At 45.7% G+C, this 14,065-nt stretch overlaps 1 protein-coding gene across 2 annotated transcripts in view; it reads left to right on the forward strand.

The window, feature by feature from the left end:
* The first annotated feature begins 2,770 nt into the window (after window positions 1-2,770).
* The window catches only part of MED13 (mediator complex subunit 13), a 148,455-nt gene continuing 137,160 nt past the window's right edge, over window positions 2,771-14,065 (forward strand). Inside the window, exons 1-2 of one of the 2 annotated variants that reach the window (XM_056556697.1) lie at window positions 2,771-3,515; window positions 5,924-6,158. In XM_056556697.1, the coding sequence (XP_056412672.1) occupies window positions 3,450-3,515; window positions 5,924-6,158 (301 nt within the window). In that variant the 5' untranslated portion in view covers window positions 2,771-3,449. The remainder of the gene's footprint in view (window positions 3,516-5,923; window positions 6,159-14,065) is intronic. The other variant, XM_056556696.1, reaches the window with a different exon arrangement.

A 14,065-nucleotide genomic window follows, 5' to 3' on the forward strand; every position in this document is an offset into this window, starting at 1 on the left:
ACATTTTAGACCGTGACCTTGTCAAAAAACAGGGGGAGACCAAAAGGGGGGTACTGTTCCGGCACTCCGACCGTGAGCGCTCACCTCCCCGCTTCTCGCCTGCCTTCGCTATAGACCTGTCTCGCCCACATGCGAATCCCAGCCCATCACTCACCACATGCTCCTTCTGCCTCCTCCTCTGCTTCTTTGCTCCGGCATGCGTGTCCCCGACCTTTAGGGCACGCGTGTGCTGGAGCTCGGAAATTTAAAGGGCCAGTATGCCCAATAATTAAGTAATCACCTGTGCCTCAATTATAAGTTCCTCCACTTCCCTGCCAGATCTTCAGTGCCCCTAGACTGAGATTAAGCTTTTCTACTGTCTGTTTGCCTTGCCCGTGTATTTTGACCCTTCAGCTACGTTATTTGACTACGCACCTTTGCCGGCTGCCCTGACCTTCTGCTAAGTCTCACTATGCCTGTACCTCATTCTTCTGTACCTCGTCTTGCCCAGTTTCCTGTGTGGTCGAGTCGTATCGGGGGTAGTGACCTCGGTGTCGCCAGCCACAGCAAGCCCATCCTGCCTTGCAGCGGGCTCTGGTGAAGACCAGTGACACCTTAGACTCCACTCCCCGATACGGCCGTTGTTATCTGCCACACAGGTTGGAGGATCCACATCCAGCAGCGCTGCTACTACTACCGTGAGCGTTACAGTATGGATATCTCAGAGGATACAATACAGTTTGGCAAGTGTACAGAAGGGAGTTATATCTGTTTCAATTAGAGATGAGCGAACTTACAGTAAATTCGATTTGTCACGAACTTCTCGGCTCGGCAGTTGATAACTTTTCCTGCATAAATTAGTTCAGCTTTCAGGTGCTCCCGTGGGCTGGAAAAGGTGGATACAGTCCTAGGAGACTCTTTCCTAGGACTGTATCCACCTTTTCCAGCCCACCGGAGCACCTGAAAGCAGAACTAATTTATTCAGGATAAGTCATCAACTGCCGAGCCGAGAAGTTCGTGACGAATCGAATTTACTGGAAGTTCGCTCATCTCTAGTTTCAATATAAAAAAAAAAAAAGTTCTGTAAGGCTGGGTTCACACCACGTTTTTGCAATATAGTGTATATGTTTTCAATTTGAAAAACGTACGGAACCGTATTGAAAATTGTATGCATTGACTCTCCATTGAACACCGTATGCCAAACGATATATCCGGTTGTGTCCATTTTGCATCCTGTATGGTTTTGTGCATACGGTTCCATCCGGTTTTCACCATACGGTTTTTGACTTTGCACAGTTTTTTTCTTGGAATTTCAATCAAACAAGTGAAAACTTTATAATGGAGTGAAAAGTTAAAAACGTATAAATTTTATTTCTTAACCCCTTAAGGACCCGGGGTTTTTCCGTTTTTGTATTTTCATTTTTTCCTCCTTACCTTTAAAAAATCATAACTCTTTCAATTTTGCACCTAAAAATCCATATGATGGCTTATTTTTTGCTCCATCAATTCTGCTTTGTCATGACATCAGTCATTTTACCCAAAAATCTACAGCGAAACGGAAAAAAAAATCATTGTGAGACAAAATTGAAAACAAAAAACAAAAAAACGCCATTTTGTAACTTTTGGGGGCTTCCATTTCTACACAGTACATTTTTCTGTAAAATGGACACCTTATCTTTATTGTGTAGGTCCATACGATTAAAATTATACCCTACCTATATATGTTTGATTTTGTCGTACTTCTGGAAAAAATCATAACTACATGCAGAAAAATGTATACGTTTAAAATTTTCATATTCTGACCCCTATAACTTTTTTATGTTTCCATGTATGAGGGCTCGTTTTTTGCGCCGCGATCTGAAATTTTTAGCGGTACCATTTTTGCATTTAGGGGAGGTGTTAAATAATCTTTATTCACTTTTTTTTTTTTGCAGTGTTATAGCTCCCATAGGGACCTATAACACTGCACACACTGATCTTTTACATTGATCTCATTACTCATTATGTACGCGTACGTCATGGGTCCTTAAGGGGTTAAAAACGGATGAAACCGGACATCATCTTTCAAACGGTATACGGATTAAAATTTGTATACACGTTTTGATACAGTTTTGTCAGGTTTTGAGGAATCCATTTTTTTTAATCAAAAACCTGACACAGGAACTGTATTGCAAAAATGTGGTGTGAACCCAGCTTAAGGCTAAGTTTCCACAAAGGTTTATTTTTTTTTTTTTAAACTGCCACTGCAGTTTTTGAGCCAAAGCCAGAAGTGTATTCAAAAGAAAAGGGAAATATAAAGGAAGGACCTATACTTCTCCTTCCTGCAGGATCCACTTTTGATTTTGGCTCAAAAGCTGCAGTGTCAGTTTAAAAAAAAAAAAATTTAAATTACTTAAAAAAACCTGTGTGGAAACCTAGCCTAAAAAGAGTAGATTTACTATAATATTTCATAGTATTGGACGTTCTTCTAGAGCCCAGCGCGGAATTCGATACTTACTATAAGATTCTAGAATACTTCCCACTACACTAGGACAAGGCGATGAACTTTCCAGGAACTTCGTCGTTATGATAATCTGTTCCCGCAGCAGACTGTAGTGGCCGCACGTCACCCGCTGGCGGCGCACAATCTGAACACAGTCTCACACCTCGCCCCCTAGTGGTGGATGCCTATGACAAGCTCTCCGAACCTCCCCCACTCGCTTCGTTTCAGTCTACAACCCAGACTAGCCAATCAGGGAAGGCATCTTTTGGTCACATGACAGTGTGCCAACCAACCAGCAACGAGAGGCCGAGCAGGCACCACGGCCGCCATTAAAGAAAGGAATCTGTAAATTCAAATGGGAAAGCTGCCCCGACATTGATCCGATTATTTATTATCGCTTCTTAGTTGCTATCGCTTGGGATTGGCCTGAGAGAAGGCGGTAGGCAGCGGATATACCGAATCTCAGCCTCGACAACTATCTGTGTGTGCGCAGGAGGAGACACTCGGGGAGGAGGAGGAGAGGAAAATGGCGAACCTGTGAGAAAAGAAGCCGAGAAGCTCCCGGGGACTGTTGGTGGCCGGCTTCGGGCGTTTTCCTTTGTGTGCAGCGCGGAGGTCTAGCGTGCCCCTCAGTGCTCCGGTGACCGGGCGGTTCCCGCCATGCTCTGCGCCCCGAACAGGGGGACAAGCGGCGGGGGAGGGAGGACTGAGACACCGCCCGGAGACCGGCGCCTGTAACCGCGCCAGGACGCTCGCCTCACGGTGCAGACTTATTGCGCAGGCTGTGCGGCCGACATAGCGCAGGGATACTACGGGAGGCAGTGCGGCGGCGGTGGACATTCGAGAACTCCAGTGCTCCTGGTCACGTGGAATGGGCAGCGATTAGTCGGTGATAATGGTGTGCTAGTGGAGCCCGGGAGCGGGGGTGTGCAGCTGCCGTGTCTTTCTTGTTCGGTGGGATAATGGCGTGCGCTCCCTGCCTGTGACGATGAGTTCATGTTTTGTGCCCAACGGGGCCAGTCTGGAGGATTGCCACTCCAACCTGTTCTGCCTGGTGAGTGTGCCCATCTATCTCCTCTCCCCTACAACATCCTGTGTTCCTAAACTTTGCCCTGGCTTGGTGCTGCAGCCTGGCACTGAGCACATCCTGGTCCTGTGAGGAGATGGGACTCTTCCTATTCTCCTCTGTGGGAGTGGAGCCAGGGAGGAGGCAGGAAGCAGCCATTTTCCTGCCTGTGCTGCTGCTGGGCCAGGCCACAACTTTAAGACGCCCTGTGTCCTATGTGTTGTGCCCATATATAACGCATGATGCCATCTGATTGTCCCCTCCCTCTCTAGCTCTCTTTTGTGGTCGTGCACCAGTCATCTCCTGTTACTATGTATGTTTACCTTGGCTGCAGTTCACTCCAGGCTGTAGCACCTGACCTTGTAGCGTTGCCTTTTCTCTAGGCCAGTGCTTCCCCACCAGGATGCCTCCAGCTGTTGCAAAACTACAACCCCCAGCATGCCCGGACAGCCGAAGGCTGTCCGGGCATGCTGGGAGTTGTAGTTTTGCAACAGCAGGAGGAACCCTGGTTGGGAAGCACTGCTCTAGGCTAATGCTGGGAATTGTAGTTTTGGAGTTGTAGTTTTGCAACAGCTGGAGGCACCCTGGTTGGGAAACACTTCTCTAGGCTAATCTTATCAGCATCCCTGGCTCTTCTACACATGCCTGCAGTTCACACAGTGGCACACTTTCTGTTAGTATAAACTTAATAATCCCCCCATAGAAGAAATGAGTGCCATTGCATTGGCATAGAAACATCATGTGGGTTAGGTCTAGTGTCCAGGCATGTTTCTGGAAAGCTGGGTAACAATCAGTATGGCACCTTGCTTTCCCAGCTTCTTACTACTGCTGTAGTAAAAGAACATTCTGCACCACCCCCCTCCTCTTATAGGACAGGGTACACCTTTTGAATGCCACCCAATTTCCCCAGAAGCAGACCGCTCCAGGACTTGTATGTAGATCAGGTCATAGGTTTTCTTGAAGTAAGGCTGCATTCACACCACGTTTTTGCAATACAGTTCCCGTAAACGTTTTCTATGGGAACCATATTGAAAACCATATACATTGACTCTCCATTGAAAACCGTATGCCAAAAGAGGCATCAGGTTGTGTCCGTTTTGCATCCTGTAAGGTTTTGTCAGTTTTTTTTTCCCCCGTACCCAAAACCGTAACCTACCACGGTTTTTGGTCCTGGTTAAAAACTGTATTAAACCGTATTCGTTTTTTTAATTTTTTTTTAACATGGGAGTCAATGGGAACCGTACAGAACTGTGTGTGCATACGGTTTTGACTTTGCACCGTTTTTTTTTTTTTTTCCCTTGGAATTTCAATCAAACAAGTGAAAATTTATTCATAATGGAGTGAAAAAGTTAAAAACGTATGGGTTTCTTTTTTTCCTTAACTGATGCAACCGAATATCATTTTTTAAACCGTATACGGTTTTTAAAGGGGTTCCCCACTACCCTGCCTTCCGGAGCTCCGCTCGCAGCGTCCGGAAGTTTATTACTCTGAACACTGTGTGCGGGCTTCCGTGTTAGAGGCCGCCCCCTGAACGAAAGTCTATGGGTAGGGGGCAGGACATCGGTTGTGCCCCCTTCCCATAGACTTTTGTTGAGGGGGCGGGTGTGATGTCACAAGGGGGCGGCCCCGAAAACGGAAGCCTGCACACAGCGTTCAGAGTAATAAACTTCCGGACGCTGCGAGCGGAGCTCCGGAAGGCAGGGCAGTGGAGAACCCCTTTAACTGTGTACGGGTTAAAATTTGTACACACGTTTTGATACAGTTAGTCCAGTTTTGAGGAATCAGTTTTTCATCAAAAACCTGATACGGGAACTGTATTGTAAAAACGTGGTGTGAATGCACCCTTAGGAGGCTGTGTCACCAGTTTACTGATCTAACATGCTGTACTCTGTCTTGTTGACATGACCCGTTCTGCTGCGGACTGATAGGAGTAACAGTAGTCCTGTAAAGCCTGGGTATTGGCCATTTAATTGGGAATAATGAGATGTGCACTTTTCTTCCCCTCCTCCCCTTCTTCTCTCTTTGTGTCCCCATAAGGGAAGTTGAGCCGAGGTTGGGATTCCAGCTGTTAGGTGATGGCGTTGTTAAACCTTGAGATGTTTGTATTGTTGTGCTTCAAGTAATTATAGTCCAGGAATGTGCTTCTCCCAGCTCGGCGGCAGCGGCTCATCTTTCTGACTAGCAGTCCCCCTCCCTTTCCCTTCCCTTGTTCCTGTGCTGCCACTCTGGAATGGCTGGATGTGTTTATCTAAGAGAGGGCTGGGACTGCCATTGAGCCGTTCATTGGTCTGTTACCCTAACCTTATAGAAAGAAAAATGCTAAACACTGTCTGTGCTGTTAAAGTGAGCTTACACGTCTGTGATCGCAACCTAAAACAACCTGTTTCACTTTTCAGGCTGACCTTACCGGGATCAAATGGAAGCAGTATGTGTGGCAGGGCCCTACCTCTGCTCCAATCCTTTTTCCGGTAACAGAAGAGGATCCAATACTGAGCAGCTTCAGTCGGTGTCTCAAAGCCGATGTGTTAAGCGTGTGGCGGCGAGACCAGCGGCCCGGCCGGAGAGAACTGTGGATATTTTGGTGGGGAGACGATCCCAATTTTTCTGACCTAATTCATCATGACTTGACAGGTAATCTTTGATTTATAGGTGGACTTCAGGGTTTGCTTTGCTGCTATTCTTCATGTCCTGTGCCTGCCATCTTCCTAACACAGTGTCTTAAATATTCGGAGCAGGCTGTATGGTTGACACAAATACGTTTAGTCATTGTGGGAATTTTGGCATTGCAGCCCAACAATTTGTTGCACTTTTTCCTAGCATTTATTATCTGTGTAGGGACTTACTGGCCAATGTAATGTTGGCTAGCAAGTGCCACATAAAAAATCAGCTGGTCTTCAGTTTTTATTGGACAGATTTGTTGCATGTTATAGTGGTATTCACACAGGAAAATAAGAAATGAAGGGATAAATATACAGCTGTGACACCCAACCATTATTAACCCCTTAAGGACCAACACAAGTAAACTTTTACGCCCCTGAAAGACCAGGCCTGTTTTTCAAATTGGGGATGTTTGACTTTATTGGAGAATAACTCTAACGTTTTGCCAATCACGATAATTCTGACATTGTTTTTTTGTCACAAGTTGTCCTTCATGTACATAGTAAAAGTAAGCCAATAAAATTTGTATTTTTTTTATTTTTTTTTTACAATGCAAAAAATCATGAAGTTTTAAAAAGTGATTGTTTGATATTTTAACACTAATAGGTTGCATATATTTATACTTTCTGGCCAAATAGTTTATGAAACTTATACTTTTCAGATGTCTCCTTTATTTTGAAAGCATTTTTTTTTAAACATTTTAAATGAATTAGAAGCCTAACAATTTAACTTGAAATTTAAAAAAAAATGTTGTGCTATGAACCATATAGAACCCCCACAAGTGACCCCATTTTGGAAACTACACCCCCTAAATTATTCACCTAGACCAAAAGTGAGTACTTTGACTCCTTTTTTTGTGTGGCTGGAATGGTTACAGTCAGTGTAAAAATTGATATTTTCTTTTATTTAATTTTTTCTCCCCCACAAATGCATCATTTGTGGGACATTATTTTTTGTACACTGCATCTGAAAAGTAGAAAATCTGCCCCATATTTTATTACGCTGTTTGTCCCGTTTTCGATAATACTCCCGCTTAGGCCATATTTGGTTGAATGGCCACATGGTAGAACCCAAAAGGAGAGGAGCACCATTTGACTCAGGATATCATTATATGAATTATAGACCCCCACCCCAGGCCTGCAAAAGATCGGAGTTGTCAGAACAATAACGTCCCCCTACAAGTGTATTGGCTGGACCAGGGACCGCTCTGATCGGTCCTTGGTCGGCTAGCAGTGACGTGCGGCTGTCTGACAGTTAAAGTTCCTGATGGATATATCTGTCATGTTGTAGGAATAAGCGCCCACTCATGGCCAATATATCAATCACTGGGCTAAAAAAATAAAAAACTATTTAAAAAAAACTTTAAAAAAATGGTTTATTTTGTTGGGGGGGTTGGGTGATAGTCCTCATTCATACTGCATTTCTGCAGTATGTGTCTGTTATCATGTCAAAAAAGCATGCCAATGTATACTGTAGCAGTCTCATTCAGAAACGAATGGAGCTGCTACGGTATACGTCAGTATCACTTTTTTTTTGACGTGATGCTGACGGCTACCTCTAACATACTGCTGAAACGCTGCCCCCGGCAGTCACAAGGACTAGATCACTGCTGCTGGCGGGAAATCCGCCACTATGAGTGGACACACACAGCTACCCAGCCACAACAGGGAGCTCATTATTGTGACTGGTGGGGGGCATCCGCAGCATGTAATATGCTGCTGATGTGCGCGGGATGATCCTAGACATTTTTTATTATATTTAATGTTTTTTTTACATTTATTTTTTTAACACTTATTGTTTCTACACTTAACTTATCTATTTTTCACTTAAAAAAAAAAAAAATTTACATTTTTTTAATGCTTTGAAATACTTAGTATTCCAAAGCATTGCAGATGTATGCTGCCTACTGGCACGTCCTGACAGGCAATAACCGGGGCAGACCTGGGGGTCCTTGGAAAGACCCCACGGCTGCCCAGGTAGCCAGCAGCACCCCGCGATCGTTGCGGGGTGCTACAGGATAGAGACAGAGGGAGCCCCCTCCCTCTGTCAAAACTCCTTACAGCTCGTGGTCGCTTCCGACCGCGGCTGTAAGAGTTGAATTGCCGGGACCGAAGTTTACTTCGGTCCCGGCTGTGTGTTATAGCAGAGTCCCTGCCGCGATCTCATGGGTGCACTGGGCAGCACCCACAATAGCCATGGAACGATAGCCGGCAGGCCCCCGCCCGCGGGAATCACACACAGCAACCCGTGATTGCACTGCAGGGGTGACAGAGGGAGCTCCCTCCCTCTGTCAAAACACTTACAGCCCGTGGTCACTTCCAGCCCGCTGTCACTTCCGACCGCGGCTGTAAGGGTTAAACTGCTGGGACAGAAGTTTACTTTGGTCCCGACAGTGCGTTAGGGTCCCGGCTGTGTGTTACAGCAGAGTCCCTTCCGCCGTCTTGTGGGTGCACTGGGGAGCACCTACGATAGCCATGGAACTTGCATCCCCCCTGGATGTGTATACACATCCATGGTTGTTAAGGTGTTAAAGTCCTGTTTTCCTCTGTTTCTATCCATCTCTTAAATGGACACTGTTACAGTGAGCTGCAGCAGGATATACACTGCTCAAAAAAATAAAGGGAACACTAAGATAACACATCCTAGATCTGAATGAATGAACTAATCGTATGAAATACTTTCATCATTATAGTTGAATGTGCTGTCAACAAAAATTATCAATGGAAATCAAATTTATCAACCCATGGAGGTCTGGATATGGAGTCACACTCAAAATCAAAATGGAAAACCACACTACAGGCTGATCTAACTTTGATGTAATGTCCTTAAAACAAGTCAAAATGAGGCTCACCAGTGTGTGGCGCCTCCACGTGCCCGTATGACCTCCCTACAATGTCTGGCGATGCTCCTGATGATGTGGCGGATGGTCTCCTGAGCGATGACCTCCAAGACCTGGACTAAAGCATCCGCCAGCTCCTGGACAGTCTGTGGTGCAACGTGGGGTTGGTGGATGGAGCGAGACATGATGTCCCAGATGTGCTCAATCAGATTCAGGTCTGGGGAACTGGCAGGCCAGTCCATAGCATCAATGCCTTCCTCTTGCTGGAACTACTGACACAGTCCAGCCACATGAGGTCTAGCATTGTCTTGCATTAGGAGGAACCCAGGGCCAACCGCACCAGCATATGGTCTCACAAGGGGTCTGAGGATCTCATCTCGGTACCTAATGGCAGTCAGGCTACCTCTGGCAAGCACATGGAGGGCTGTGCGGACCCCCAAAGAAATGCCACCCCACACCATTACTGAACCACTGCCGAACTGGTCATGCTGGAGGATGTTGCAGGCAGCAGAACTTTCTCCATGGAGTCTCCAGACTCTGTCATGTCTGTCACATGTGCTCAGTGTGAACCTGCTTTCATCTGTGAAGAGCCCAGGGCGCCAGTGGCAAATTTTCCAATCTTGGTGTTCTCTTGCAAATGCCAAACATCCTGCACGGTGTTGGGCTGTAAGCACAACCCCCACCTGTGGACGTCGGGCCCTCATGGAGTCTGTTTCTAACCGTTTTGAGTGGACACATGCACATTTGTGGCCTGCTGGAGGTCATTTTGCAGGGCTCCTCCTTGCACAAAGGCAGAGGTAGCGGTCCTGCTGCTGGGTGTTTGCCTCCTCCATGTCTCCTGATGTACTGGCCTGTCTCCTGGTAGTGCATCCATGCTCTGGACACTATGCTGACAGACACGGCAAACCTTCTTGCCACTGCTCTAATTAATGTGCCATCCTGGATGAGCTGCACTACCTGAACCACTTGTGTGGGTTGTAGACTCTCATGCTACCACTAGAATGAAAGCATCGCCAGCATTCAAAAGTGACCAAAACATCAGCCAGGAAGCATAGGAACTGAGAAGTGGTCACCACCTGCAGAACCACTCCTTTATTGAGGGGTGTCTTGCTAATTGCCTATAATTTCCGCCTGTTGTCTGTTCCATTTGCACAACAGCATGTGAAATTGATTGTCAATCAGTGTTGCTTCCTGAGTGGACAGTGTGATTTCACAGAAGTGTCATTGACTTGGAGTTACATTGTGTTGTTTAAGTGTTCCCTTTATTTTTTTGAGCAGTGTATTCTAATGTCTCGGCCAATCTTGTAGCCCAAGACTGAAGAGATAAGGAGTCGGAATGCCGGAAGTCCCATAGACATGTATGGGGCATCTAGTATTCTCACTCCTAATCACATCAGTTTCACTTTGAGATTGCCCGGGATGTTTACATTTCTAATTTACATAAGAAAATGTTGTTTCCTTTTTTTATAGAAATGATGGCTTTGTCCAAGCTAAAGTCCAGCAAGTGAGGGTGGGCTAATACTCCTATGCTCTCTCCTGTCTGGATATAGCACTCCTCTGTGCTCTCTCCTGTCTGGATATAGCACTCCTCTGGGCTCTCTCCTGTCTGGATATAGCACTCCTCTGGGCTCTCTCCTCTCCTATCAGACAACACAGAGGAGTGCTAGCCCACCCTCACTTAATGGACTTTGTCTATGCCTGTGCTTCAGCTTGGATAAAGCCATGATTTCTATAAAAAGAAAATAACATTTTCTTATGAAGTATATTAGAAAGGTTAATGCTTTGCCAAAATGGTCATCATCTAAAAAGTTTTTGAATCTGACAGTGCCCATTTATGCATATTCTGCTGTGGCTCATCTTGATGGGTACACTTTTTCAGTTGTCTGTGCACATTAAAGGAGTAGTCCAGTGGTGAACAACTTATCCCCTATCCTAAGGATAGGGGATAAGTTTGAGATTGCGAGGGTCCGACCGCTGGGGCCCACTGCGATCTCCTGTACGGAGCCCCGACAACCCGCGGGAAGGGGGCTTGCCGACCTCCGCACGAAACGGCGGCCGACACACCCCCTCAATACAACTCTATGGCAGAGCCGAAGCGCTGCCTTCGGCAATCTCCGGCTCTGCCATAGAGATGTATTGAGGGGGCGTGTCGGCCGCCGCTTCGTGCGGGGGTCGACACCCGCTATCTGGCCGGAGAGCCGGGGCCCCGTACAGAGAGATCGCAGGGGGGCCCCAGCGGTCGGACCCCCCGCGATCTCAAACTTATCCCCTACTTAGGATAGGGGATAAGTTTTTCAGCACTGGACTACCCCCTTTAAATAAGTGTCAGTGACACCAACTTAAATCTCATGTGTATGAGTGTCACCTTACTGTCTCCTGATGTCACATCCTTTGATCCTTAGGGAGACAAGCTGTCACCAGAAGAGTTTGGCTCACTCACGTCTTTAAAAAGATGTCAAGTAGGGGCAACTTTCTCTTTACTAAAAAGGATAAATTTGCCATGCCAGAGCATTGCCCTTTCCCTTGATGAGGAGCTGTATGCTGTGCCTCTGCCGCTCTCGCATCCACAGTCTCACTTTATATATTTAGCACCATGTTAGAGAGGTTTGAATATCCATCCATACCCTAACTGACAGATTAAATTGTAATTGTCATTTGAACTTCTGATGTGTCAACCAAACAGTTTGAATGTTTTGATCGAACAGGATCTTAAACCTCTTATGAAGTTCACTGGCACAGATGTGGACGGTGCGATCTAAACTTTTGACCTTTCTGGATTAGGCTGGGTCCACACTACGTTTTGTCCCATACGGGAGCGCATACGGCAGGGGGGAGCTAAAAGCTTGCGCTCCCGTATGTTACCGTATGCGCTCCCATATGTCATTCATTTCAATGAGCCGACCGGAGTGAAACGTTCGGTCCGGTCGGCTCATTTTTGCGCCGTATCCGCTTTTACAACCGGACCTAAAACCGTGGTTGACCACAGTTTTAGGTCCGGTTGTAAAAGCGCATACGGCGCAAAAATGAGCCGACCGGACCGAACGTTTCACTCCGGTCGGCTCATTGAAATGAATGACATACGGGAGCGCAAGCTTTTAGCTCCCCCCTGCCGTATGCGCTCCCGTATGGGACAAAACGTAGTGTGGACCCAGCCTAACTCTGATAAATTACTGCTTGCAGCTTTTTGTTTTTCTTGTCCGCTCATGACCCATAAATTAAATGGATACTGTGATTTAGCTTTAGTGCTGATGTGAACATAGCCTAAAAAGGTTAGGTACAGGGACTGTCATAGTGAGACGTCTCCTTTAAAATGTACAAAATGCACTGCTTTTGCCCAAGTAGTTTCTAGTTGTGCTGCTCTGAAAAATACACACTGAGCAGATTCTGTATTTAAAAATCTGTTGTCTAGGGCTGGGCAATATGGCTTACAAATAAAATCATGATTCTTTACAATTCAAATCGCACTGACAGGGCAAATAAATTAGTGTATCTGTCATAGCACAGAAAAATATTGCATATATATTACCCAGTTGGTCATGCAGATCTTTTTTGTATTTGGCTTACAAATTCTTCTGCTTACTTGTTCTGACATCTGCTGCTCAGGAAGGAGCATGTTCGCAGCAAACACAGAGCCTGCCCCCACTCGCCATGCTTTAACTTCCTCCCTGAGTCTGCTTTGCTGGTTCTCCGCATCCAATCACTGTAGGCTGCTCTATAAGGATGGGTTCACAAATGTCTGGCGTGAACCAACCTAAAGCTCAACTCAACTTTTCAGACAGGAGTGTGATAGGACAGGAGTGAGAACAGAAGAGTGCTAGTCCTGCCCTCATTTTCTGTACTTTGTCACAGCCGAGTAATGCAGCTGCCAGACAAGACTACGCTTTAGATGGTATGGGGATCACTAGTGATCTTTAAAAAAAAAAAAAAAAAAGCTATTTTATTTCTATAAAATAGTATATTAGGTTAAAGCAAATGACCCCTTGTTAACCCACACTTAACCCAATTAACAGGGTTATAGTGCGGTTGAACCAGATGAAAAAGAGGTATAACTCACCCGGATATGTGCTCCGGTTTTGGAGATCCAGATGATATACATGGTGATATTTTTTTTTTCTTCTGCCGATAGTCGCCCCATGAAATAATTTTAGACCTAACAGGAGCCTCTCCTAATTGTATTTTACTTATATGGTGGTCCTAAGTAGTGTACTGCTAATAAGAACAAAAAGAAAACCCTGTTGACTTAACCAAACTCAACCTGAATTCTTTTGGTGGTGGATCTTAGACCTCATTCACGCTTGCAACTTTGGTTAGTTACATTGTTACATATACAAATATACAATTTGAGACTGAGGCCCATTTACTGTGTACAGGTGCATGGAAATTTATTTCATTTTGTCAGTTTGATTAAGTTTGTCACTTTAAGGCTATGTTCACATGGTCCAGAAAATGCGGGTGGACATTCTGCACATATAGTTCTGGGGGGCACTAGGAATGCTCCGAAATGCACCCTCTTTGGGTTCATTTACACCACGTTTCCGAGATCCAGCTGTTGGGCGCCAACGCCAAATCTCATTTAATTTAAATGTGCCGACCGGAGTCATTGGCGCTGGTCGGCTAATTTATGCCCTTTATCCAGTTTTAGTCCGGCCACAAACAGGGCAAAAATGAGCCAACCAGTGTCACTATCAGACTCAGGTCGGTGCACTTAAATGAATGAGATTTGGCGGCGTGTCGGCTGGGAAACTGCATCGACTGGTTTTGAAATATCCCAGTCGTATCCGGAAGCTGGATCTCGGAAACGTAGTGTGAATGCACTCTTAGACTGCAATGCATTTCCGAGCAGTATCCACAGAGAGAATAAAACGTCTTTTTTTTTCACTGGATTCTGGAATCGGAATTTCCACGGCAGAAACATCTGCTTTGTATATTCCACCATGTGCACAGTGTTGCAGAATCCCATTGAAATCAATGGGACCCTCTTGCAGCTAAATGTTAGAGCTGAATATTCCAGCGTAATTCCGCTTAGAAATTCGGCTGTGAG

The sequence above is a fragment of the Hyla sarda genome, chromosome 2, assembly GCF_029499605.1.
Source record: "Hyla sarda isolate aHylSar1 chromosome 2, aHylSar1.hap1, whole genome shotgun sequence".
NCBI lineage: Eukaryota > Metazoa > Chordata > Amphibia > Anura > Hylidae > Hyla > Hyla sarda.